Source organism: Staurois parvus, unplaced genomic scaffold, assembly GCF_062004578.1.
Source record: "Staurois parvus isolate SC_StPar_1 unplaced genomic scaffold, SC_StPar_1.0 ptg000175l, whole genome shotgun sequence".
In the NCBI taxonomy this organism is placed as follows: Eukaryota; Metazoa; Chordata; class Amphibia; order Anura; family Ranidae; genus Staurois; species Staurois parvus.
Window position 1 is genome coordinate 393,523 of NW_028317971.1, and position 25,689 is coordinate 419,211.

At 42.2% G+C, this 25,689-nt stretch overlaps 1 protein-coding gene across 1 annotated transcript in view; it reads right to left on the bottom strand.

The window, feature by feature from the left end:
• The window catches only part of LOC149462366 (store-operated calcium entry regulator STIMATE-like), a 134,535-nt gene that overhangs the window by 46,734 nt on the left and 62,112 nt on the right, over positions 1 to 25,689 (bottom strand). Inside the window, exon 4 of the mRNA XM_089676861.1 lies at positions 19,114 to 19,235. Within this exon, the coding sequence (XP_089532987.1) occupies positions 19,114 to 19,235 (122 nt within the window). The remainder of the gene's footprint in view (positions 1 to 19,113; positions 19,236 to 25,689) is intronic.

The window sequence follows — 25,689 nt, forward strand, 5'->3', positions numbered from 1 at the left end:
TTTTTATATATGATTTTTGACATATGATATATATTGTTTTTATCTTTGCTTGTTTGGCTCTTTGACAGACCGTCAATCACTTGGATGTAATGACACTTTGTAGAATGTTTGTTATCTGGGCACTCGGAGCGCTTTTTTCATGATATGGGTTTATTTTTAACATCCCCTTATTATGTCACCCCCACTGTGGTGAATTTACCAATGAGATATTACTGCAGAAAGAAATTCGCTATCCTACCTCTTTGGTAGGATATTATCTGTAATAAATTACCACCCCACCTCCCTGGGAACGTGGAGCCATGTTTCAGGCTCAATCGCGCTGTAGATGCGTCTAGTCAGCTTGGCTGGAGATACCACTGCTGACAGCTCTGTATATCCGTGGTAAAATGGCGCTTCGATGTGCGCGCATGCGCAGTTGTATGGTCTTCTGGAAAATGGCGGCGATCCATTGCGCATGCGCGAACCCCGCGTTTTTCTCCATATATTCATTTGGCGTCTGTCACAGAGCTGTCAGCATCCCCTCTGAAGATGTGCCTTAGCACGAAAGGCCTCAGGAGGAACTGACAGCCTGTGACGCCTCTTTACCACCCAGACCACGTGGAGGTCTGGGTGTTTGCTTTTAAAGGGTCAGTAACATACTTTTTAAATCTATTTTATTTCTGTGTTTTCTGGCTTATTGCCATTAATATTACTGACCTGGGTTGTTAACCCTTTTTTCACCAATAAATTTGGATATACTACACTATGGGTACTTTTCCATTTTTTACCCCCCACTGAGGGGTCGGCAGACACAGCTGCATATCACCCAGAGGAGGGATACCTGTACCTGGAAGGGACGTGTGCCGTGAGCGATCCATTTCAAACTGAGGAGACCATATTAGCCCAGCAGACCGTTTGAGGACATCTCTCCCTGTGGGATATCGGTACTCGTTTGATCGGATATAAAACAAAACGCGCATTCCCTATGTGCGGTCGGTGAGTGTGCATTCTTGCCATTTCCCGGACCCGATTCCAGCTGTGTTCACTTATCATTTGCTTGATCCTATGAACATTTATGTGTGTGTCTAGATCACTTTTCTATCAAACTTTGGAGATTGAACTTTTCCAATTGTCATTTTAGCGCTGCACTTTACCTATTTTAAATTAAGGCCATTGATGCATGTAGGTCCTCGAGATCTCTCCTTTGGGTCAGGCAGAAATTCTATGAATTCTCTAACAAACCTCACCGTATGCTCGTTAATAGACTTAAAGCCCAATCCCCCTCTACGGTGCCGGATCACCTTGTCCAGCCAAATGGAAGCCCTACTTATGATCCTCATGTGATGGTTTCTCTTTTTGGCTCATATTATGAATCCCTCTATAACGGTTTGACCCCAGACCAACACCGTCCTCTTACAGAGATCTCTTTTGATAGGTTTTTTGACCCTCTATTATTGCCTAAGCTTTCGTCTTCTGATATTGCGGCTCTTAACGCTGACATCTCGCCCGAAGAATTGTTTAATACAGTCAATCACCTTCCCTCACGCAAAACCCCGGGACCAGACGGTCTTCCCTACTCTTATTATAAGACTTTCATTGGTACCCTGGCTCCCCACCTTCTCTCTTTTTATCACAACCTTTTTAAAGGTATTACTCCACAAGCGGATTTCTCCCGCGCATACATCTCTGTAATTCCCAAACCTGACAAGGATCATTCTATCCTGGATAACTACCGTCCTATTGCTCTGCTAAATTCCGATTACAAGAATTGGTTAACCGGTCTTCTATTCCCGCCATTCTATTGAGCCTGGATGCCCAAAAAGCATTCGATCATCTCAGCTGGCATTATATGTTTATGGTTTTGGAGAAGTTTGGCTTCCGTGGACCTTTTGTGGCAGCTTTGAAAGCTCTCTATTTTCATCCTTCCTCGCAGGTCAGAATGGCCTCCTTTCTCTCGCCCCCTTTCCAGATGTCGAATTGTACACGTCAGGGATGTCCTCTCTCTCCTCTGTTGTTTATTCTCTGTTTGGAACCACTGGCTATTGCAATCCGGTCCCATTCTGATATTCAAGGCATAACGTCTCATGGTCGTGAATACAAATTGTCCCTCTTTGCGGATGATATTCTCCTTACACTCTCGAACCCTCAAATCTCCCTCCCAACACTGCATAAACTTTTATGACAGTTCGGGGTCCTCTCGGGTTACAAGGTTAACACTTCCAAGACTGAAGCACTCCCACTCCATATCTCACCAGTTGTCCTCTTGTCCCTGCAAGAATCTTTTCCGTATCGATGGTGCACCCGCTCTCTAAAATATTTGGGTACTAACCTTACTTCCTCTTATAGTTCAATATATGATGCAAACTTCCCCCTCTATTCATAGCTATTTCCCGTTCCCTGAGATCTTGGGATACTCTACCATTATCATTCTTGGGACGTATCAACGTCATAAAGATGATTGTTTTACCCAAACTTTTGTATTTATTTGCAACCCTCCCTGTCCCTATGTCAAAGCTATACTCCCTGCAGAAATCTTTTCTACATTTCATCTGGCATAATAAGCGACATAGAATTGCACGTAGTGTACTGCTTTCTTTGCGTTCTAGAGGAGGCCTGGGTGCACCGGATATTGTGACCTATTATTACGCTACTCATCTCCGCTTCCTTACATCTTGGTCCACTCTATCCCCTTCTAATCTGTGGACCGAGATAGAATCCTTGCAATTGACCCCGACTCACCCCTGTTCTCTCCTATGGTCATCTTCGAAGGTGGACCTTTCCCCTATTTGTTGTCTGTTCCTTGGCCCCATGCAATTCTCCATGAGTATATGGCGGAAATGTAAAACCAGGTTTGCACTAGCCTCCGATTGCTCCCCACTGATTAATATCCTTTTTAACCCCAACCTTCCAGATAGTCTTGCAGTGCCCCGAATGGCCCCTTGGGTCAAGGCCAGACTTTTCCAACTTTGTCACCTAGTGCATCCTGTTACTCGAAAGCTGCAACCATTCTCACATTTCCAGAATAAAGATCTGCCCTCCCTCCATTTTTATATATATCTCCAGATACGTCACTTCTTCTCCACTATATCCCCCACACTGACTCTTGGGAGTCCTACTCCCTTTGAGCGTCTCTGTATACAAGGTCCACATCAAAAGGGCATAGTTTCTAATATATATAAAATTCTTATGGATGCTGCTCCCCTCGCTAATGACACTCATCACTATATGCATAAGTGGTCTCAGCTTTTGCAATGTGACATTGACCTTACACAATGGAAGAAAATCAGGGACAACACGCCTAAATCTTCCGTTTGTGTGGTTTATAAAGAAAACACATATAAAATTTTGATGCTATGGTACAAAACTCCTGAAGTTGTCCATGCCTTTAATCCGAGTGCTTCTTCTGCTTGCTGGCGTTGTGGGAGGGACATTGGCTCCCTCTTCCATATTTTTTGGACTTGTGGTTCCATTGTCCCTTTTTGGAAAGAGATTTTATCTTTTTTACAATTGTTATTGCAGACCTCTCTCCCTTTTGAGCCTCTGCACTTTTTACTGAGCCTGCCTTTTCCGGGTCTTCCCAGAATGGCCAGGAAACTCTCCACACATATTCTGACTGCGGCCAGAAGAAGCATTCCTATGTGTTGGCTATCTTCTATACCTCCTTCGATGTCAATGTTGTTTAAAACTATTGCTTATGTGCGACAGATGGAGTACCTGACTGCTATACACGCCTGTTCGATTCCTGTGTTCGAGGCAGTGTGGCACCCATGGGACAATTTCTCCTCTTCCCGCCTTTCTACAGATGTTTAGTGTTGACAGCCTCTTCAGTGTAACTATATGTCATTATTATGTTTGTAACCATGCAGATCTCACCATCGATGTGCCCCTTCTTTCTCCTGTGATTTTTTTTGTATGTATATATATATGTATGTGGAAAATCAATAAAAATTGTTAATATGAAAAAAAAAATTAACAGCACCCAAAAATCCCTAATTTCTATGCTCCGGGCTCATTTCTTTTTACATCTGTTAAATACAATATGGAGGCTGCCACTGCTGAGTCCTTACCCAGCTGCCTATAAACTCAACACTGAGGCAGTTATCCAGAGCAAGTATACAGCAAGTTAAATCAGAGGAACGCCAGGACTTCTGCTCAAAGTATTGAAGCATTTGAATGTACAGAACACCAAAGCAACCAGGATTTTCTGTAATAGCAGTCTTGTTTGAAACAACATTGTGTACAATGACCACAGATGTTTGCCAGACATTTAGGTGTGTGTGTGTGAGGGGGATAACTTTAAATTTTGCGCCTCACTAGATTTCAGTCCAGTCCAGTAGTGAATGCCTAGAAACCTGTTTACCTGCTGGAAATATTGTTATCTCTGCAGCTCACAAAGCAGAAAAAAATAGACAAACATACATGTAGAAATAACTTCTAACTAACTATCTAGAGTATATCTTCTATGTTCTTCAAACTATGAAAAATGATAGCAAAACATGGTTTATCATTATTGCTGTCCCAAGTCCCAAATCAAAAATCTACTCATTTATTCCATTTTTAGAAGTAAAAGGGAGAAAAAACTCAATTTCTGGAGGTTTCCAGAAGACATGTCCAAGTTTTAGTTGAGTTTATTCCGCTGCAGAAAATGTCATCAACAAAAAAAAAAAAAAGCTGTCATAAATATTCAGTGTTCAGTTCAAGCAGAACACCAGCTAAGATCCCCTTCCCATCAGTAACAACCACTCGCTTTGTAGGAGGGAGCCTTAATTGTGTACCAGACTCCAGAAATAATTTTATTCATTTTGAACATGTATAAGGATAAATCCTAAACTGGTGGCACATAGATTTCTTCAAAGAAAATGAAAATTAATTTTACTTGTAACCCAATTGTGTATTCTTCTGAGTTTTGTCAAAATATGCACCCACAATGTCTGGTGAGATTGCTTGGTATTGCAACACGACTATAGAATGTAATTGTTTTCTAAGGAAGCATACATTTTTTGGTTATAGTTGCCAGTCAGGTATAGTTTTGGTCAGGTTGCCAATACTGCAAACAACAATGGAACTAAGAGATAATCTGTTTAACTATTTTCTGCAAGTAGAGGATTTTCATCATTCATTCCAACTGAGCAAGGAGTTCCCAGTGCTGCTGCCACTTTCCTTTCATTTCCTTTTCATTTCAGAAGTACATAAAAAAGCCAACTTACTTTTCTCCTTGCAAACAGAATGATTGCATTATCAGCAGCATATTATTTTTAGTATTTTTTGAGTTGCAGACCCAAGCTAATTTTGGTCAGTTACTTAAGGTGGCCATACACACTTTGATAAATGATGGATTTATTTTCTGATTAGAATAATTGATCTATAATATATTAAACCAAAAAGTAAACATTATATTGCAGTTTATCAATTCTTAGATGTGATGGCTGCATTAGTGTTCTATTTTAGGCTTTCTTCTATTGTCATCTGTTGATCCAGCCAGTACGATTGTTGTTTTTCAAAAGAACAAGCTCTCTTCCAGATGTATCCATTTTCAGGGATGAGACAAACCTTTAAACACTGACAGGGTTGCTTTCAATGATCTGCTTTTATTTATTTATAACCTTTATGCCAAAAGGAAAAAAACTGTTGCTGTAACTGCTTAAAAAATTTTACCTGGAGTTTGGCTTTAATTGGTTAGTGTATCTAAATCTGCTAGTGCAGGTGTGTTACTGGCCAGATCGTCAGGGGAAACAAAATGCCTAAAAATTAAAAAATGCAGTCACCACATCAAATGATTGGTAAGCTTCATTCACCAGACCAAGCTGGCCAGCAAAACGATCTTTTAGAAGTTTGAGACAAACCATTTAACATTGACAGGGGTGCTTAAAAAGGTCAGCTTGTATTCATGCATATACGTTAAAAGTGTGAGCATGGTTAAAAAAAAAAAGAAAAAAAAGTAATTCTATAACAGTCTACTTATCGCAATTCTTTTAGTTTTCCTTGCTCAGCCTCAAATCCTGAAAAAGAACTGTAACTTGGCTATGTCAGAACGTGGGAAAAATCTGTTATGGAAATATTTCAGACTTCCATGACAACAATGCTAACAGCGTCCCACACGTCCTCTTGGGAGAATCTGGCTTTGTCTACACATCTGCTAAAACACACTGGATGTCCATTCATCACTCATGAAAAAATTACAGTGTAATGCCTTTACTGAATGCTCATTATCAGGCCAGTTGACATCAAATCCATATAATGTGGTTCCTGTTTTAAATGGCACACTCAGATTATATGATGGATGATGGGAAGTGGCATTTGTATACCAAAATGGATAAACTGGCCTCAGCTTCTAGCATTGTAAATCTGATCTCTAAACACACACGGGACTTCTTACATTTTCTAGGTTGTACATCTGACTGTTGAAGCAACAAAGTCATGTTCATTTATATCAATTTTATATAATTGAGTAGCTGTTACTACAAATCACAAAAATGTCTAAAAGGTGCTCAACCTGTTAAAAATCAACAAACTGATCACTGATCACCAATATGTGTTGAGTGGGAATTGCATGAGCCAATGTTAAAATGTTGGTTTAAGCAACATAAACGTTAACAGATTTGGCTTTTATCATATACAACTCGAACATTGAAGCAACAGAAACATCATACAAGAATGTCAGATATCAGCAGACGTAGTGCAACCTATGTTTAATTCAGCCTTTCTCATACCAAATAAACTATTTTGATATGGTAACAATCTGTCCAGAAATCAAGGCAAGACACATTCTGCACCTTCATGTAGTAACCCCCTTCCCCAAATAAACCCAGACTGGAGACCAACAACATAAAATGGACGTAAATACTGAAGGTTTTTTTACCTTCATGCATTCTATGCATACAAGGTAAAAAAACCTGTGTGCTGTTCTCCCCACAGCCTCCCCCCCCCCCCCCCCCAATACTCATAAAGGGAAGAAAAGACCAAGGGAAAGGGATCCCAATGGTCAAGGGGTCCCAATGAGGATAAACTGCGGCTTAGAAAAAACAATTCGACCGTTTATTGAAAAATAGAAAAATGACACAAAAATAAATTACATTCTGACCCAGCCACCACCAACAGAAGAATACATGACGGTTAGAGATGACGTGGTTATCCAGGGTGACAGGTTATCCCTGAGAAGTCCCAGCACCTCAGATGGAATAATTAAGCGGGGACCATGCAGTGAATAGAATAGTATAGAGCAAGGATAGTGGAGAAGCCTAGATGAAAAGCTTAAATAAGGTCATAAAGGGCAAACAGCAACCTAATAACAATCAACAATATTGGATAAAATGGCTCCCACCTGCCAAAATATCCTATATGGGACTGCCCTAATAACAAGGGATGATAAGCAACATAATGGTGCTCTGTAAGAGAGGCAGGGAGTCACTAAAATGATGATATGGAATAGGATGAAATAAATGCCCACTTCAATGTATATTATATAGTGATCTTGAGTATGTGATATGCCATAGGATATATTGCGTGATGAATAGATGTCAGAGAAGCCCCTTATGAGAAAAATAGTCCATCACTAGATAAGTCCTTTCCAGCATATAATATTGAAGGATCTGCCAATCATCTCGGCTTAGTTGAATAATCGTTCCATTTTTAATATCTTGACATAGATGGTATCACCAAAATTGTCCCCGCACGGCAAAGCCCTGGCAAAGTGTACTGTAAATGTAGCAGATAGATATAAGCATAGACAATATTTGCAGTATATTCCTGGTATGCTGGTAAATAAATAGGATTGGATATAACATATGGGTCAACTGGATTGTATCAAATGGTATTACAGATTCAGAGATGTGAACCAAAAAGTGCATAGGTAATGATCAAATACTATAAATAAAAGTGCAGCGCTAAGTAATAAATCTGAAAATTGTCCACTGTAAGTCCAGTTCATATAAACGTGCCAGGTGACAAATGGAAATCCACAATGGTGATCCGTGAGGTTACGGGGATTATCTTCCTGGTGGGTTGCTCAGTACCACTGAGGCACGACCAGTACAGGACTCCCGTCTACTCCTCTCCTCCCGTGGCTGCTCTCCGGCCACGGGAGGAGAGGAGTAGACGGGGGTCCTGTGCTGGTCGTGCCTCAGTGGTACTGAGCAACCCACCAGGAAGATAATCCCCGTAACCCAGGGATAATAGGGTTAAAGGTGCAACAAAACCGAAATTTAGTAGGTCATATATATCAGGAGTACCTCTTTGCAGAGTCCTTATTAGGAATTCAAGCATCCACCTAAGAGGAGGAAGAATTTTGCTCGGCACCCTTGAGGAAAGGAGAGGCCAATCCACAGTGACCAGACCTGTTTCTTCTTGACCAAAGATCCATGAGCTTTTGATATATACTGTTTATATATATCCGCCTTCTGGTGAGTGCGCATTTCTGCTACTTCCTCATGGATCACCATTGTGGATTTCCATTTGTCACGTTTATATGAACTGGACTTACAGTGGACAATTTTAAGATTTATTACTTAGCGCTGCACTTTTATTTATATTATTCTGTATAAGTATTTATTGGTTACTTAGAGTGCTTAGCTGCTTTCTAGGATCAGTGTTCACTTTTTTCATTTTCTATAGAATGATCAAATACTGAGGTCTCACCATACAGTTGCAAGAAAAAGTATGTGAACCCCTTGGGATTAGGTGGAGTTTTGCATGAATTGGGCATAAAATGTGCTCTGAACATCATCTAAGTCACAACAATAGAAGAACACAGTCTGCTGAACATAATACTACACAAACATTAGATGTTGCCATGGTTTAATTGCACATAACATGTAAACATTCACAGTGCAGGGAGGAAAAAGTATGTGAGGCCCTAGCTTAATGACTTCTCCCAGAGCTAATTGGAGCCAGGAGTGAGCCAACCTTGACTCCAATCAGTATGATGATATTGGATGTGTTGCTGACAGCTGTCCTGCCCTTAAAAAAAACACACACCTGTTTTGGGTTTACTGGTTTCAAGAAGCACTGTCTGATGTGAACCATGCCTCGCAGAAAAGAGCTCTCAGAAGACCTGCGATCAAGAATTGTTGACTTGCATGAAGCTGGAAAGGGTTAAAAAGTATCTCCAAAAGCCTTGATGTTCATGTGTCCACGCTAAGACAGACTGTCTACAAATGGAGAAAGTTTAGCACTGTTACTACTCTCCCTAGGCATTGGTCCTCCTGTAAAAATGACTGCAAGAGCACAGCGCAGAATGCTGCATGAGGTAAAGAAGAATCCCAGAGTGTCAGCTAAAGACCTACAGAAATCTCTGGCACATGCTAACATTTTTGTTGACACATCTACAATAAGGAAAACATTAAACAAAAATGGGGTACATGGGAGGACACCATGGAGGAAGCCATTGCTGTTCAAAAAGAATATTGCAGCACATTTGAAGTTTGCAAAAGAGCACCTGGATGTTCCAGAGCACTACTGGCAAAATATACTGTGGACAGATGAAACCAAGATTGAGTTGTTTGGGAAGAACACACAACACTATGTGTGGAGAAAAAAAGGCACAGCACACCAACATCAAAACCTCATCCCCACTGTAAAACATGGTGGAGGGAGCATCATGGTTTGGGGCTGCTTTGCTGCCTCAGGGCCTGGACAGATTGTTGTCATTGATGGGAAAATGAATTCCAGAGTTTATCAAGACATTTTGCAGGAAAACGTACGACCATCTGTCCGCCAACTGAAGCTCCGCAGAGGATGGGTGATGCAACAGGACAATGACCCAAAGCATACAAGTAATTCAACAAAACAATGGCTGCAACAGCACAGAATACGCCTTCTGGAGTGGCCCAGTTAGAGTCCTGACCTCAACCCGATTGAAATGCTGTGGCATGACCTTAAGAGAGCGATTCACACCAGACATCCCAAGAATATTGCTACACTGACACAGTTTTGTGAAGAGGAGTGGTCCAAAATTACTCCAGATCGTTGTGCAGGTCTGATCTGCAACTACAGGAAACATTTGGTTGAGGTTATTGCTGCCAAAGGAGGGTCAACCAGTTATTAAGTCCAAAGGTTCACATACTTTTTCCTCCCTGCACTGTGAATGTTTACATGTTATGTGCAATTAAACCATGGCAACATCTATTGTTTGTGTAGTATTATGTTAAGCAGACTGTGTTCTTCTATTGTTGTGACTTAGATGACGCTCAGAGCAAATTTTATGCCCGATTCATGCAAAACTCCACGTAATCCCAAGGGGTTCACATACTTTTTCTTGCACCTGTATCTTGCCCCAGATCCTGGAGAATACCTTCCATTCACCAATTCAAAACAGCTTGTACCTGCAATTACCTTAAAGTCCCGTGTGGATGTGGAATCAGACCACATGTGAGCTTATGGGGTATATACATGGCTATTATGGAATGTAGAGTATTGTAGCCAGATTTCCCCTCAATATTATGGTAATTGCAGACCATGCAGTGGTGCAATCAGGTCAGCCTAAGGTGTTATGGAGGTGTGTAGAGCTTGCAGCGATGTGGCCAAGTGAACGTCTCAAATCTGGGGATCAAACCATGTGTGCAGAGCTTGCAGGGATGCGGCCAGGTAAGTGTCCCAAGTCCGGGGATCAGAGGAGACTGAAGAGGACCATAAGGATATCCATGCAGAGTGTGCAGGGAGGAACACCGGCGCCAAACTGCCGGTCAGCTGGGACTGCGCAATCGCAGGCGTCACCCGGATGTGACGTAACACGTTTCGCCCACCGAGTCACATGGGCTTCCCCAATACTCACCTGAGTCCCCTCTTGATCCAGAATTGTGCACGAGAGCCTCGGCTGTCTCTTTTTCCTCATTTGCTGAGACAGCAGCGTCAGCCATTGGCTCCCACTAATGCCAATCACAGCCATTAAGCCAATGAGGAGAGAGTGGGGGAGGGGCTGAGTCATGGCACTATGTGTATATGGATGCATAAAGTGGCGCTCAGGATCAAGCAGGCACCAGTTCAGTTTTAGGCTGTGTAGGCAGTGTAAAGCACTCTCAATGCCAATCAAAGCACCTCTCACTGTACGCACTGTTGTGTTTGTGTCACTTAGCTTCAGAATTTATACAGCCTGACGCTTTCTTGGTGCTTTAAAGCATCTCCAAAGCCTCCACAAAAGTCCATCACAGCACTTCCTACTAGCATCTGTAGCTGTTGAGAGGTGCTTATTCAGAGTTAACTTCACTTTGTTTTGAAGGTATTGGAGGTGTGAGATATCCCAGGATGCTCTGGGAAGCCAACAAGCAAACCAGAGAGATGGCATTAGGAGTCACTTCCCATTCATTTGTATATAAACTGGGAGCAGCAGGAAGGTAAGTGGGAACTAACAGATGGCACATGTGTTGGGCAATGTGGGTATGTTATAGCAGAAGGTGAGTGGGGATCGGAGAGAGAGGACTGAGCAGCAGATAAATAACAGAGCTAGTTGATTGAAGCAAGAGAAACTAGCAGATGTCACACATTATGCACAGCATGGGACCATTATAGCAGCATAGGACTGGAAAGAGAGGAGGATCAGCAAACCAGACTATCACCAGAGCTGGGGGCTGCTAATAAGTGGGAAATCAGCAAAGCTGGAGGTTACTTCTGAGCAGGAGATCAGCAAAGCTGGAGGTACTATTGAGTGGGGGATCTGCTGAAAGGGGGAACTTATGAGCTGGGGTTCTGCTAAGCGGGGGAACTAATGATCTGGGGATCTGCTAATCAGGGGAATTAATGAGCTGGGGATCTGCTAAATGGGGGAACGAATGAGCTGGGGATCTGCTAAGTGGGGAAATTAATGAACTGGGGATCTGCTAAGCAGGGGAGCTAATGAACTCAGGATATGCTAAGCGGGGGAACTAATGAGCTGGGGTTCTGCTAAGCGGGGGAAATAATGAGCTGAGGATCTGCTAAGTGGGGGAACTAATGAGCTGGGGATCTGCTAAGCAGGGGAGCTAATGAGCTGGGGATCTGCTAAGCGGGAGAACTAATGAGCTGGGGATCTGCTGAGTGGGGGAAATAATGAGCTGGGGAACTGCTAAACGAGGGAACTAATGATCTGGGGATCTGCTAATCAGGGGAATTAATGAGCTGGGGAACTGCTAAATGGGGGAACTAATGAGCTGGGGATCTGCTAAGTGGGGAAATTAATGAACTGGGGATCTGCTAAGCAGGGGAGCTAATGAACTCAGGATCTGCTAAGTGGGGGAACTAATGAGCTGGAGAACTAATGAACTGGGGATATGCTAAGCGGGGGAACTAATGAACTGGGGATCTGCTAAGCGGGGGAACTAATGAACTGGGGATCTGCTAAGCAGGGGAGCTAATGAGCTTGGGATCTGCTAAGCGACGGTATTAATGAGCTGGGGATCTTCTGAGCAAGGGTGTTAATGTGCTGGGGATTTGCTGACCACAGGTCTTACGGAGCTGGGGATGCTAATGAGCTGAGGTTCTACGAAGCCCCTTTAAAACTAATAAAAAACACACACAGGCATATACCAAACTTCAAAAACACATTACAAAAGCATGAAAAACACATTAAAAAACTGCATTTTAAAGCAGTAGATGCTTTGATATGTTTTACTAATCAACACAAGTGTAGACAAGCCCTTAAACATGATTTATTTATTTTTTGTAAGATATACACAGTATTGAAAGAGATGACGTTAATATAAACAATCCTGTCAGTATTTGTTATTTAATTAAATATAGCCTCCATATTTAGCTTCTAATTGTTATTTGTATGGCAAATTCTGTTTGATCCTCTTTTCTCACTACTAAATGAAAACAGACTCTGCAGCCACTGACCGTCTGATCTAGGCTGGCAGTTGGGGACAGCAGAATGTTTTCTATTCCTGGCTAGAAAGAAATACTTGTTCTCCCAAATAACGTGATCTGGCAATGCTGATATGTTCCCTTCTACACATGTTTGTGATGCATGTTCAAAGTGTGAATTTCACTGATGGGCCTGCTTTAAGGTGCCCCTGCTAAGATTACATTTAATTTTTCAGAAGCAACACGCATCACAAACAACTGGCATTATTTCCATTTAAAAAATACTGTTTTCACCTTTTTTTTGTCCTATTTTGCATGTCATTGTTGCTGATCTCATGCAGTCTTTACAGTCACTTCTTGTCTACACACATGCACTTTAGTAGCCCCTGCATGGCATTGCTCAGTGTAAGCTTTCTTTCCTAGTTCAAATCAGCCCGCTCTGTCCGGTCCTCTCCCTATAAAGCACCAGAGCCTCTAACAGCCAATCAGGTCTGAAGAAGAAGCAACTGCTTCGAAACACGTCACCTAACATTTCCCTGCTCTGCCATTGGTCGCCCGCCGAGTCCCTGTCTTCCATGCGGTCCATGCTGGTTTTGGCGCCATTTTCAAACTCTCTGCACTGCTGACAGCTCCATCCCCGTTCATCCAGAACGACCAGGACCCTCACCGCTGGTGGACTTATGGCTTACCAAAGGATTACCTTACCATGCTTTCTTACTCATGATGTTTGTGAGTAGTTTTAATACCCTATGTTATTATTAAAATAATAACCCTCTACTCTTAAATTGGCGCCCCCTTCTGTCCGTTTTTATCTTCTGCAGAGTTTTGCTTCATTCAATAGGGGAGCTGCCTTCACCTGCCATACACCATTTAGGATCCCTGGATTATGGACTTTTATGTCTTATCTGTCATTTTTATTGTATTATTTCTTTATTTGTATCAATATTGATTTTTATTATCATTAACACATTCTATTCTATATCCCCCATTCCTCCCTTATTTATTTTATACTGACCATCCACTATATTTTATCAATTCATTTTCCAGTTTGGTCCCCCCCAGCGCCGATTTGTTCCTTTTTTTCTGCAGCCACTGACCATCTAATCTAGGCTGGCAGTTGGGGACAGCGGAATGTTTTCTATTCCTGGCTGGAAATAAATACTTGTTCTCCCAAATAACGTGATCTGGTAATGCTGATATGTTCCCTTCTACTTCGTGTTTGTGATGCATGTTCAAAGTGCGAATTTCATTGATGGGCCTGCTTTAAGGTGCCCCTTCTAAGATTACATTTAATTTTCCAGAAGCAACACGCATCACAAACAACTGGCATTGTTTCCATTCAAAAATACTGTTTTCACCTTTTTTTGTCCTATTTTGCATGTCATTGTTGCTGATCTCCTGCAGTCTTTACAGTCACTTCTTGTCTACAAGCATGCACTTTAGTAGCTCCTGCATGTCATTGCTCAGTGTAAGCTTTCTGATAATGACAGGCTTGTTTAATGTGTGCTAGCATTGCTACTTATAGTCTCTACTAGAACCACATGTAACAGGGTGATAATTAAGATGTAACTCCACTCGTTAAAAAAACAATGCCCTATGTACACCGCAAGGAGTTTAGCAAACTACCTTTTTCTGTTCTGAGGGCCGGATTAAACCATGAATCGTACAGGAACATGCTGTGTGTTCCTGTGTGATTCACATGTGATCTAGGCGCAGTGCAATTTTAGCCCATTCATTTGAATGGGCTGAAATTGTGCAAGACAGCACCAAAAATAGTGCATGCACTATTTACAAAAAAGCACACAGCAACCAGATTGAATGGTACTACTGTACAATGTAATCTGGTGCAGGCAAACACACTGCATTTGCAACCTGCGTTTGGGGTGTTAACTTAACACCTGCTGTAGATCGCAATTGCAGAGCTCTTGAACTCGATGCCGGAAGCGTGTACAGGACATGAGTTTCCTGTACTGTGTTCTTGTGTGAACTTGCTGTACAGAAAAAAGCAGTTTGTTCCACTAAGTTTTTGCAACACCGATTCCTTAATAGGAGGATCTGCGTTCATATTAACTTCCTGGTGCACTTTTAGTGTTCTAATGAGGAAAGTTGCAGTGTTTGCATCCTTGTACAAGTAATTGACCCCTAGGGAGTATTTCACCAAAAATGAAATTCCTATTGCAGAGGATTTCTAAAATTTTATATGAATCTTCATGCAGACATCTGAATAGATAAGTCAGCCAATATCACCAGGGGTGTAGATAAGGGGGGATTGGGGGGTCCAAAGCACCCGCAGTGCTGCAGCTGGCACCGGCAGTCGCTGCACAGCAGAAGCTGTTACATACCTGGATAGTGAGCCTGACGTGAAGAGGCAGGCTTCCCGTGCAACTCCGGCTCAAGGACCGCTGATGGTTAGACAGCGGTAGCAGGGGCATGGTGGGGTATGAGTGCCTGTGATCAGTCCGGTGATAGCATGTGAGCTGAGGAGTTGTAGGCCAGGAGCAGGGTGCAGATGTAGCCATGCGGGATGGATGGATGCTGGAGCACAGCCTGCTGAGGATGCAGGGTCAGACGAGCTGGGTTCGGTATTGGCGAGTCAGATCAGGCTTACAGCGACAAGAGGAAGAGTAGTCAGGTCACAGGCCAGGTTCAGTAACGGAAGATCAATCAGACAGGAGGAGGCAGAAGAATAATCCGAGGACAGGCCAGAGGTCAGTGCAGGAGGTGATCAAGCAGAAGTCAGGAACAGGCTGGTTTGGTATTAGGTGTCAATCACGGGAATCAGGGAACACGAGCAGGGAAAAGACCATACGGCAATGAGACAACTACAGCAGACAGTTTAAATAGCCCTTTTGGCACCAGCATTAGTGACAGGCGCGCGCCAGCATTAGTGACAAGCACGCGCCCGCATATGTCCAAGTGCCTGCACATCTGTTTGGCTTGCAAGGACTGCGCATGCGCATATTTGTGTGCTGTGGAACTTCACCTGCACTATGGGCAGGCCTTTCCTGACAGAAGCACAGCAGCTGCTGCTCCTGCCACCTGTCAACTCAAGAGGCAGTGGCAGTTCAAAGAGATGGAAGAGATTTCTAGCTTTGCTCCGCTCACAAACATGACACAGCTGGAGGAGGACTTCTGGGAGCAGGAACTGTGCCAGGGAAAGATCCATACTGTAGGAGAGAGCTGTATAGGAGGGAGGTGATCACACCTGACCTCTGTGCTTTGTGCATTCTTGACCCCAGTTAGAGCCTTGCTCTGGTACAGTAATTAAAAGGATAAGTTCACCTTTTATAACACGCTACATGTAACACCCATAGCATTGAGACAGCGGCCCGGGGATCTTCTCCACACACCCGCTGTCACAATTTAAAAAAAAACGTGGCTGTGCAGGGCTCCATCCTCATATCTGTATTACTCATTCACAGAATTCCGTGAATAGGAGAACTACAACTACCATCAGCCACTGCGGCGGATAGCTTGTAATTTTCAGTGAACTACCAATGCACTGGTGAGTGCTCTAGGTAGTTCATTGATAGTTCCTTTCATTCAGTAACCGTCTGCCCATATGAGGTGCAGACAGACAGCTACACTGACAGTCTGCAGGAGCCTGGGACTGCACCCACGATCTGCTGATCGCTGGTGCAAAGTTTTACAGGTGCCTATAAGAAAATAAATAAATGCATATTTTTATTTCTGCAAAAAATTATCATTTACTATTTTTTTTAAATATATTGTTTTTTTAATACAAGTACTGTGCACTATGTATATTGCTGTGTAAACAGTGATAGGGCTCTCTACAACTGTTAGTGATATTGGGCCAGGAAGGGGGTGGGAGTTCTGTACTGGTAGGAAAATCTACACTGGAGGGATCTTTACTAGTGTTAGGGGGAGATCTGTAGTGGGTGGGAATTAGGCTTTTGATGTACTGCGTGTTACATGCGCCTAACCGCTGCACTCAAGTTTAGTTTAAGCCCTACTCTTGGTGCAAACATGCTGTGGTGTGTGCAGAGCGCCTCATAATTATTTTCCTCTAGGTGTCTGAAGCTGATCTTTATCCCCCCCCCCCCCCCCTCCATCCCTGGGAAAAGGTTTATTTACGATCCTGAATCACAGAAGTAGGAAATGGCATTTCTGGAGGAGTTCTGTACACTATCTGTGTGCAGAGTGCCTCCAGGTTGCCACATTGCATTTTTTTTTTATAGTTTTAGAAACTTACAGCAGCTTCAGACTGAGGTTTAAAAGTACATTTTAATAACATTGAATTACCAAACTGTTTGTGTGTGTGTGTGTGTGTATATTTTTCCAAACAAAAGTAGAATTCACCTTTAAGGAGAGCAGTTGAGAGACAGAGGCAAATAGCTGTCACTACATAACAGGAAGTATCTAATCAAGAAATCTTTTATGGCAGCAATAACATTTTGGACAAGACTGAAAATGACTTTTGGATTCACATTAACATGATAAAGATTATGACGTTTTAGTGCTTACATTTACATATACTTTAACAGCTTCCCGACCACCCTATAGGTGATCTTGGATTTCTGTGTAGGGGGCGCCATTCGTGGCCACGGCTGTCAATCACCAGGTCCCGGTGCGATGATTGCCCAGCATCTCTGATGGTGAGAACTGTTTGTAAACAAAACAGTTCTCCTCCCTGTCAGCTTATGCGCACTGCTTTCCAAAGCAGTGTGCTTACAGTGAAGCACACGGACACAGCACATAGTAAAACAGTACACAGTTAACCCTTTGATTGCCCCACATAGTAACCGCTTCCTGCCCAGTGCCATTACTACAGTGTCAGTGCTTTTTTTTTAGCACTGATCACTGTATTGGTGTCACTGGGGATGTCAGTGACACCAAGTCAGTTCCCCCCCGTGTCAGAATACCCGCCGTAGTCCCGCAGTCCCACTATAAGTCGCTGATCGCTGCCATTACTAGTAAAAATACAATAAAAAATTCCCAGTATATATACTGCCATTTGTAAACGCTATAACTTTCACATAAACCAATTAATTTACACGTATTGGGATTTTTCTTTAGCAAAGACATGTAGCAGAATACATTTTGGCCTAAATTTATGACGAAATTCGATTTTTTTAATTTTTTCACTGGACATGTTTAAGTCAAAAACATTGTTTTTTTCTCAAAATTGTCGAATTTTTTTTTATAGCACAAAAAAAAAAAACGCACATGCGATCAAATACCACTAAAATAAACCTCAATTCGTGGGAAAACAAGGACGTAAATTTCATTAGGGTGCAGTGTTGCATGACTGCGCAATGGTCAGTTAAAGTAACACAGCGCCGTAATGCAAAAAATGGCCTGGTCAGGAAGGGGGGTAAATCCTCTGGAGGGCAAGTGGTTAAACTGCAGTCCTCTGTTAGGTGTGGCAAATGTTCTAGCCAATGTATCCATTGAGAAATGATGACGTTTTCACAAAGCACTGATATCCAATGCCTGCAATTGCAAAAGATCCTTGCAAAGGATTGGATGACAATTAGATTGTATATGGTTTATCTGCAACTTTCACAGACACCTTTGACAAACAACTGACAGGGGGAGGGAGTTCTCCAAGATAAAGGTTTTTGGCCAATACCCTGAAAGCCTGTATTCAACCTTAGACTTACTTTGCCTATATTTTGCTCAGTGTGAGTATCTGAAAATACGTCTATTGCCAGGTGTCATCAATCTGCCAAGTATCAAAATTCAGAAGCCAATGTGCATGTACAAGTATGAGAAGTTCATCTTCTATCACTAGTCCGCAAACTAAACATTTGTTTTAGGAACAGCATGGCTGGAACTTTCAGATTGAACTTTATGCCTGCAATCTAAATGAATGGATTAAACAAGAATGCAGTACATGAAAATGTAAGTTCTCCTAGATTGTAAGCTCAAAAGAGCAGGGCCCTTGAACCCCTCGTGTATTGTATTGTCTCATGTTCTGTCCCCCACTATATTGTACAGCGCAGAGCAAACCTTTCTGGCGCTATATAAATACTGTATAATAATAATAATACTGTACTTTGTCAACGAATAAGGAACCATACTGCCCTCTTGTGTTAAAGATGGGAAAGGGCATTATACAGACTGCTGTGCACGCAAGAAATTCATCCTTCCTAAAATGTATACCCAAATATAACAACAATAATTATTGCACTAAAGACATTCATGGCTGACTGGATTAACATCACTGGGCAGCAGTAACCTCAGTTTAACATAATAGAACACTATTATTAACACAATTCAAAAAGGTCCCATAACACAGATGTCAAAGGATATACGCAAAAAAAAAACAGACAGAAAATAAATAAATAAAATGTATAGGTAAATAGGAATAATAGAGGATAACAGTAATGACGATCTTACCGTATTCACCAAATACCAATAATGTGTACTGTTGATGCTCCACAATCAGCGACACAAATTTCACACTCAGCCAAATCACCAGCATTCCAAGTGTGGCGTCCAGCAGAAAATGCATCAGGTATCTGTACAGAGAGAGAAAAGGCATACATTTTTTTTTATAGTTGCCTTACAGTAGCTTAGAGTCCTATACAGTGAAGGAAATAAGTATTTGATCCCCTGCTGATTTTGAATGTCTGCCAACTCACAAAGAAATGATCAGTCCAAAAATCAAATGGTAGGTGTATTGCAACACTGAAAGACAGAATAGCAACACAAAATTCAAAAGAAAATCTGTGGAGGGAGATGAAAGTTCGAGTTGCCAAACGTCAGCCACCAAACCTTAATGACTTGGAGAGGATCTGCCAAGAGGAGTGGGCTAAAATCCCTCCTGAGATTTGTGCAAACTTGGTGGCCAACTACAGGAAACGTCTGAACTCTGTGATTGCCAACAAGGGATTTGCCACCAAGTACTAAGTCATGTTTTGTGAAGGGGATCACATACTTATTTCCCTCATAAACATGCAAATCAGTACATAATTTGTTAGACATGCATTTCTTTTGATTTTTTTGTTGCTATTCTGTCTCTCAGTGTTACAATACACCTACCATTCGATCTTTAGACTGATCATTTCTTTGTCAGTGGGCAAACATTCAAAATCATCAGGGGATCAAATACTTATTTCCTTCACTGTATATGTATTTTATGGGTGTAAAATGATTACCTTTGGTGATTTTAGTCATTTTGCGGTTGAACAAGAAAAAACTAAAATAATCAGCAAAAACAGAGCAGTGCTTATATATCTCCCCACCCAAAAATGTATTCTAACCCCACCATAAAAACTGAAAATCCCAATTCAATTAATATACAGTCCAAACATACAGTATACTGCATAGCACAAAGCAAAAAGGTGGACCAGTCTAGTGCATTACAAATGGCATCTTTTATTTAAAAAAAATAATAGACAAATATTCTCAGGAGCATGGATCAATTTTAGGCTTTCAACATGCAACAAAAGTAACTCCAACCAAATCCACTGATTACGCTCAAAATAAATGTGTAGCAGTTTCGAGGGTGTTCTCTCTTCTTCAGAATTAAATGACTGCTAACCCATTGCTGACATATTCTACTGATGTACCCTGGGAAAGTTAATAAGTTATGAACAAGTGCTGTATGAACATGCTTTTTGAGAGGATGTACAGTGGGGAAAATTATTATTTGATCTGCAGATTTTGTAAGTTTGCCCACTTACAAAGAAATGAAGGGTCTATAATTTTTATCATAGGTGTATTTAAAATGATAGAGACAGAATATCAACCAAAAACCCAGAAAAAAAATTATACAAATGTTATAAATTGAGTTGCAGCTCAATGAGTAAAATAAGTATTTGATCCCCTACCAACCAACAATAATTCTGGCTCCACAGATTGGCTATGTGCTCATGTGGTACACAGATTAGTCCTGTCAATTTAGGAAGTTCTGCTAACGGCAACTTGTTATGTGTATAAAAGACACCTGTCCACATAATCTCTTTCTTCAATTCAAACCTCACCACATTGGGAAAAGAGCTGTCTAAGGACATCAGGGACAAGATTGCAGACCTGCACAAGGCTGGAATGGGCTACAAGACGGTGAGAAGGAAACAACTGTTGGAGCGATTGTAAGCCATGTACCGGGGTGGGCTCCCCAGGATACAGTGAAGTCACGAACGAGGAAAGCAACCCCAACATCAGCTTTTGCCACAACAGAATTTTACTTAGATGTGGCAAATAAACACAACCGCAAATGCTGGAAACATACAATAAATTTACATACACCCAGTCCAAAGGCTGAGACCCTTGTGCTGCACGCACGGCACCTCCTGATGGATGAAGGTGGAAGGTGTAGTAATTTACCTACTGGCGGGCACAAATAAGCTGCCACACCTTACCTGTTATTACCCTAAAAGAGCAGGAATCAGTGTATGGTATAGGCTAGCCTGCGGTGCAGCACAACAGCTTACAATCTTACACAAATCTACAGTACTCCCTCTTCCATAACTAGTCCTGTAGCACGTGCCTGAGTATTCCTCCTGAGCAAAACGCCAGACTGGCTTGAGTTTGTAGGATTTTATCAGCTCTCCAATGTGAAATGTCACTTTAAGTTGTGGAGTCCTTCCAATAATCAGTAATAACACTTGTGGCCTGACACAAACAGAGACCCTAACTAACTATAGGCCTGGACTCAGTCTCAAGGCGCCAACACTGAAATGAGGTGCGTGCACAATCTTACCGACCCGGGTCTGCTTTTCATCCGCTAGTGACTCTGAACAGAACAAATGTCTCTCCAACAAGCATGCCGTCTTGCCATTTATGTTGCTTAGTTCCTCTGCTCTCATCAGCCTTCCTGTCAGTAATCTCATCAGCATTGCTGGCAGCAATCTCTGGTTACTGAGGGGTGCTCTCACACCTGGATGTCATCAGATTCTCAGCTTACATGGCCCCCCTCATTCACCATTCTCCAGAACATGGCTGCTCTCTCTCCTCTGTGTGAAAACTCCACCGCTTCATGAATATAGAAATCTCTATGCAGTCTGAGGCTGTGCTAGAAAAACAGTGACAGCTTGTGGCTAAACTGCAGAATGTCAGTCAAAACATTTAATTTACTCCACACAAGCAGTATTCAAACAATGAGAGCTGTTTCCCCATCTCATACGATTATTCACAAATAGAAGAAATACGAAATAACCATCAATCGCCCTCGGTCTAAGCTCCATGCAGGATTTCGCCTCATGGGGTAAGGATGATCAAGAGAAAAGTGATGGATCAGCCCAGAACTGCACTGAAGGAGCTTGTGAATGATCTCAAGGCAGTTGGGAGCACAGTCACCAAACAAACCATTGGTAACACAATACGCCGCCATGGATTAAAATCCTGCAGTGCCGTAAGGTACTCCTCTTCAAGAAGGCACATATACAGCACCGTCTGATGTTTTCCATTGAACATCTAAATGATTCAGAGAAGGATTGGGAGAAAGTGCTGTGCTCAGATGGGACCAAAATTGAGCTCTTCAGCATTAACTCAACTTGCCATGTTTGGAGGAAGAAAAATGCTGACTATGACCCTAAGAACACCATCCGTACAGTCAAGCATGGAGGTGGAAAACATGCTTTGGGGTTATTTCTCTGCTAATGGAACAGGCCAACTTTGACGCATTGAGTGGCCAATGAACGGGGCCATGTATTGTAAAATCTTGGATGAGACCCTTTTTCCCCTCTTCCAGAACACTGAAGATGGGTCGTGGATGGGTCTTCCAGCATGATAATTTCCCAAAACATACTGCCAAGGCAACCAAGGAGTGGCTCAAGAAGAAGCACATTAAGGTCATGGAGTGGCCTAGCTAGTCTCCAGACCTTAATCCTATAGAAAATTTATGGAGGGAGCTGAAACTTCCAAGTTGCCAAGCGACAGCCAAGAAACCTTAAGGATTCAGAGAAGGTCTGTAAAGAAGAGTGGACCAAAATCCCTCCTGAGATGTGTGCAAACTTGGTAAACAACTACAAGAAACGTCTTACCTCTGTGCTTGCCAGCAAGGGTTTCTCCACCAAGTACTACGTTATGTTTTGCTTGTGAATCAAATTTTACTGAACTGCATCTCAATTTCTAACATTTGTATCATGTGTTTTTTCTGGATTTTTGGTTGATATTCTGTCTCTATCATATAAAATACACCTTTGATAAAAATTATAATAGACCTTTTATTTCTTTGTAAGTGGGCAAACTTACAAAATCTGCAGGGGATCAAATAATTATTTTCCCCACTGTATGTAAAGCTGGTTTTTGGGATTACTTTCCCTTGGGTGATAATATACAGGGGAAAAAATTTGGAAACACTACGTAATTTCCAGATGTGAAAGTGACATGTTTTGTGTTGAAAGGGGAAGTGTTTTAGCATTCTTTTGCTTCCACTGTGTGATGAGACACCTAGCTAACAGGTGAGAAGCCTCACTTTCATCATTCGCTGCTAGTAATACGGAGTCATGTCAGAGCTTTCTGAGTTTCAAAGAGGGAAAAATTGTTGGTGCCCGCCCTACTGGTGCCTCTGTGACTGAAGTTGCAATTTATTTGCTATGTGACAAGGTACAGTATCAAAGATTATGATGACATATAAAGATTCCTGGAAAACATTGTCTGATAAGCATAAGCGCGGTCAACATGATCAACTGACACAGAAAGAGACCAAAGGACATTGCGCAGGATTGTGACCCAGAATAAGTAAACAACTGCTGCAAAAATGACTGCAGAGCTCAATCTCAGTCTTTCAAAACCTGTGTCTACAAAAACTGTGCAAAGGGAACTCCATAAGCAAAACATTCATGGGTGAGGTGCAATTGCCAAACCACTAGTGACCAACATTAATACTCAGAATAGGAGAGAGTGGTGCATCACCCATAAACCGTGGACTATCAATCAATGGAAGACTGTAATATGGTCTGATGAATCAAGCTTCACGCTGTTCCCAACTACCGAACGTGTTTATGTGTGCCGAAACATCATCGCAAGCTTACGACCTGGACTGTCTTGTGCCAACGGTAAAACATGGTGGCAGTGCAATCATGGTTTGGGCAGCCATATCTTGATGTCCTGCAGGCCCCATCATCTCCATGAAAGGTAGGGTCACTTTCAGCGACTATGTGCAAATGTTACCCACTATGTGCACCCCATGGTGCAGACATTGTTTCCCAAAGACAGAGCCATTTACCAAGATGATAATGCTCTGGTTCACAAAGCTGGTGTTGCCAAATTGTGGTTTGACAAGCATGCAGACAAAGTCTTGCATCTTCCCTGGGTGCCGCAGTTGCCGGACCTTAATATCATAGAGCCACTATAGTCAATTTTGGAGAACAAGGTTCGGGCTCATTTTCTGCCTTTGGCATCTCTGTGAGAACTGGAATGATTTTTGCATGAAAAGTGATATCAGATTCCAATATCCACCATCCAAGACTTAGATTTGTCATATCCCAGGAGAATTCAGGTTGTCTTGGATGCCAAAGTCGGTCCAACACCATATTAGGTAAAGATTTGTTTTTTTACCTGGCGTTTCTATAATTCTGGCAAACCCCTGTACATTGGCATGGAAGTTTGGGGCTTTGTCACATACATTTTGGTTATAGGTTTGGCAAATGTTACACAATATATAAATGAGCAAAAGGTTAGCAGACAGATTAGCAGACATTTAGCTCTGAAGAAGAGTAGACACCCTCGAAATCGAAATGCATCAGTTTCTGCTATACATTTATTTTGGATGTAATTTATGGCAATCTGGGGCCACATGCAATGGCTTTGGTTGGAGTTCTTTATGTTGCATGTTGACAGCCTAAAACTCGGCTATGTTTTTGAGTATATTTGCCTATTCCTTTTTTTAATAAGCCGTGCCATTGGTAATGCGCTAGGCTGGTGCGCCCTTTTTTGCTTTGTGTTATGAAGTGTTCTGGATCCCCTCTCTCTGAAGATGGCTGCAAGGAGTAGAGAGCACCTGGTGCCCTATGGAATATCTAAGGCTATAAAAGCCCCCGTAGTAGATCATATATTACTATCCATATCCATCACATGTATCACGCTTGAATGTAGAAGAATATCTGCAGAATATATTAAAGTGCAAATATAACTATAATTCCCTACACAAACGATTTGTGTGATACAAAATACCACCTAGACAACAAAATTTCTTAATAAATAAGTGATAACCAGTTGCCACCAACCCACAATACATCTGAGGGTGGGCAGCACAGCCAGGCTAGGTGATGTACCTGTACAGCGCAGCCTTTCTTCACGGTTTCCGGGACATGTGTCCATGCCCCTGCTGACCCGTGCTGAGACTGGACACAGCACGAGTTTGTTAGCAGGTTAAAACCAATGATTTTGGCTGAAACCTACTGATTGGATGTGGCCAATCACAGCACAGAGTTCTGTGTATACAAAAACACACAGAAGTCTGAGTACACAGAACAGCAATCTGGCGGTTTATTCTCCCTAAAAAGCAGGGAGAAAAAAACAGGCAGATCTGAGAGTAAAAGCAGCAAACATTACATACATTACACTTGTTGGGCACAAAGTTAACCCCTTCATTGCCCCTTGATGTTAACCCCTACCCATCCATTGTCTACCCATCCACTGTCATTAGTACAGTGCACAGTATTATATTTGATGACTATATTAATGTCACTATCGAGGTACTTGTCAGTCAGTTAGTGTCCCTCCCACCAGTTTGCCTGCCACACCATCACAATCACGCTATAAGTTGTTGATGACCACCATTATTGGTATAGTATCTTAAAGCGATTCTAATTTTTTTTGTAAAATAATAAACATGTCTTTACTTACCTGCTGTGTGCAGTGGTTTTGCACAAAGCAGCCTGGATCCTCTTCTTGGGTCCCCCACAGGCTCTCCTGTCCCTCCTGTCTGTCGAATGCTCTCACAGCAAACAGCTTGCTATGGGGGCTCCTGCTGCTCCGTGTATCCATTCACACACGGAGCCGTGGCTTGGTCCGGCCCCCTCT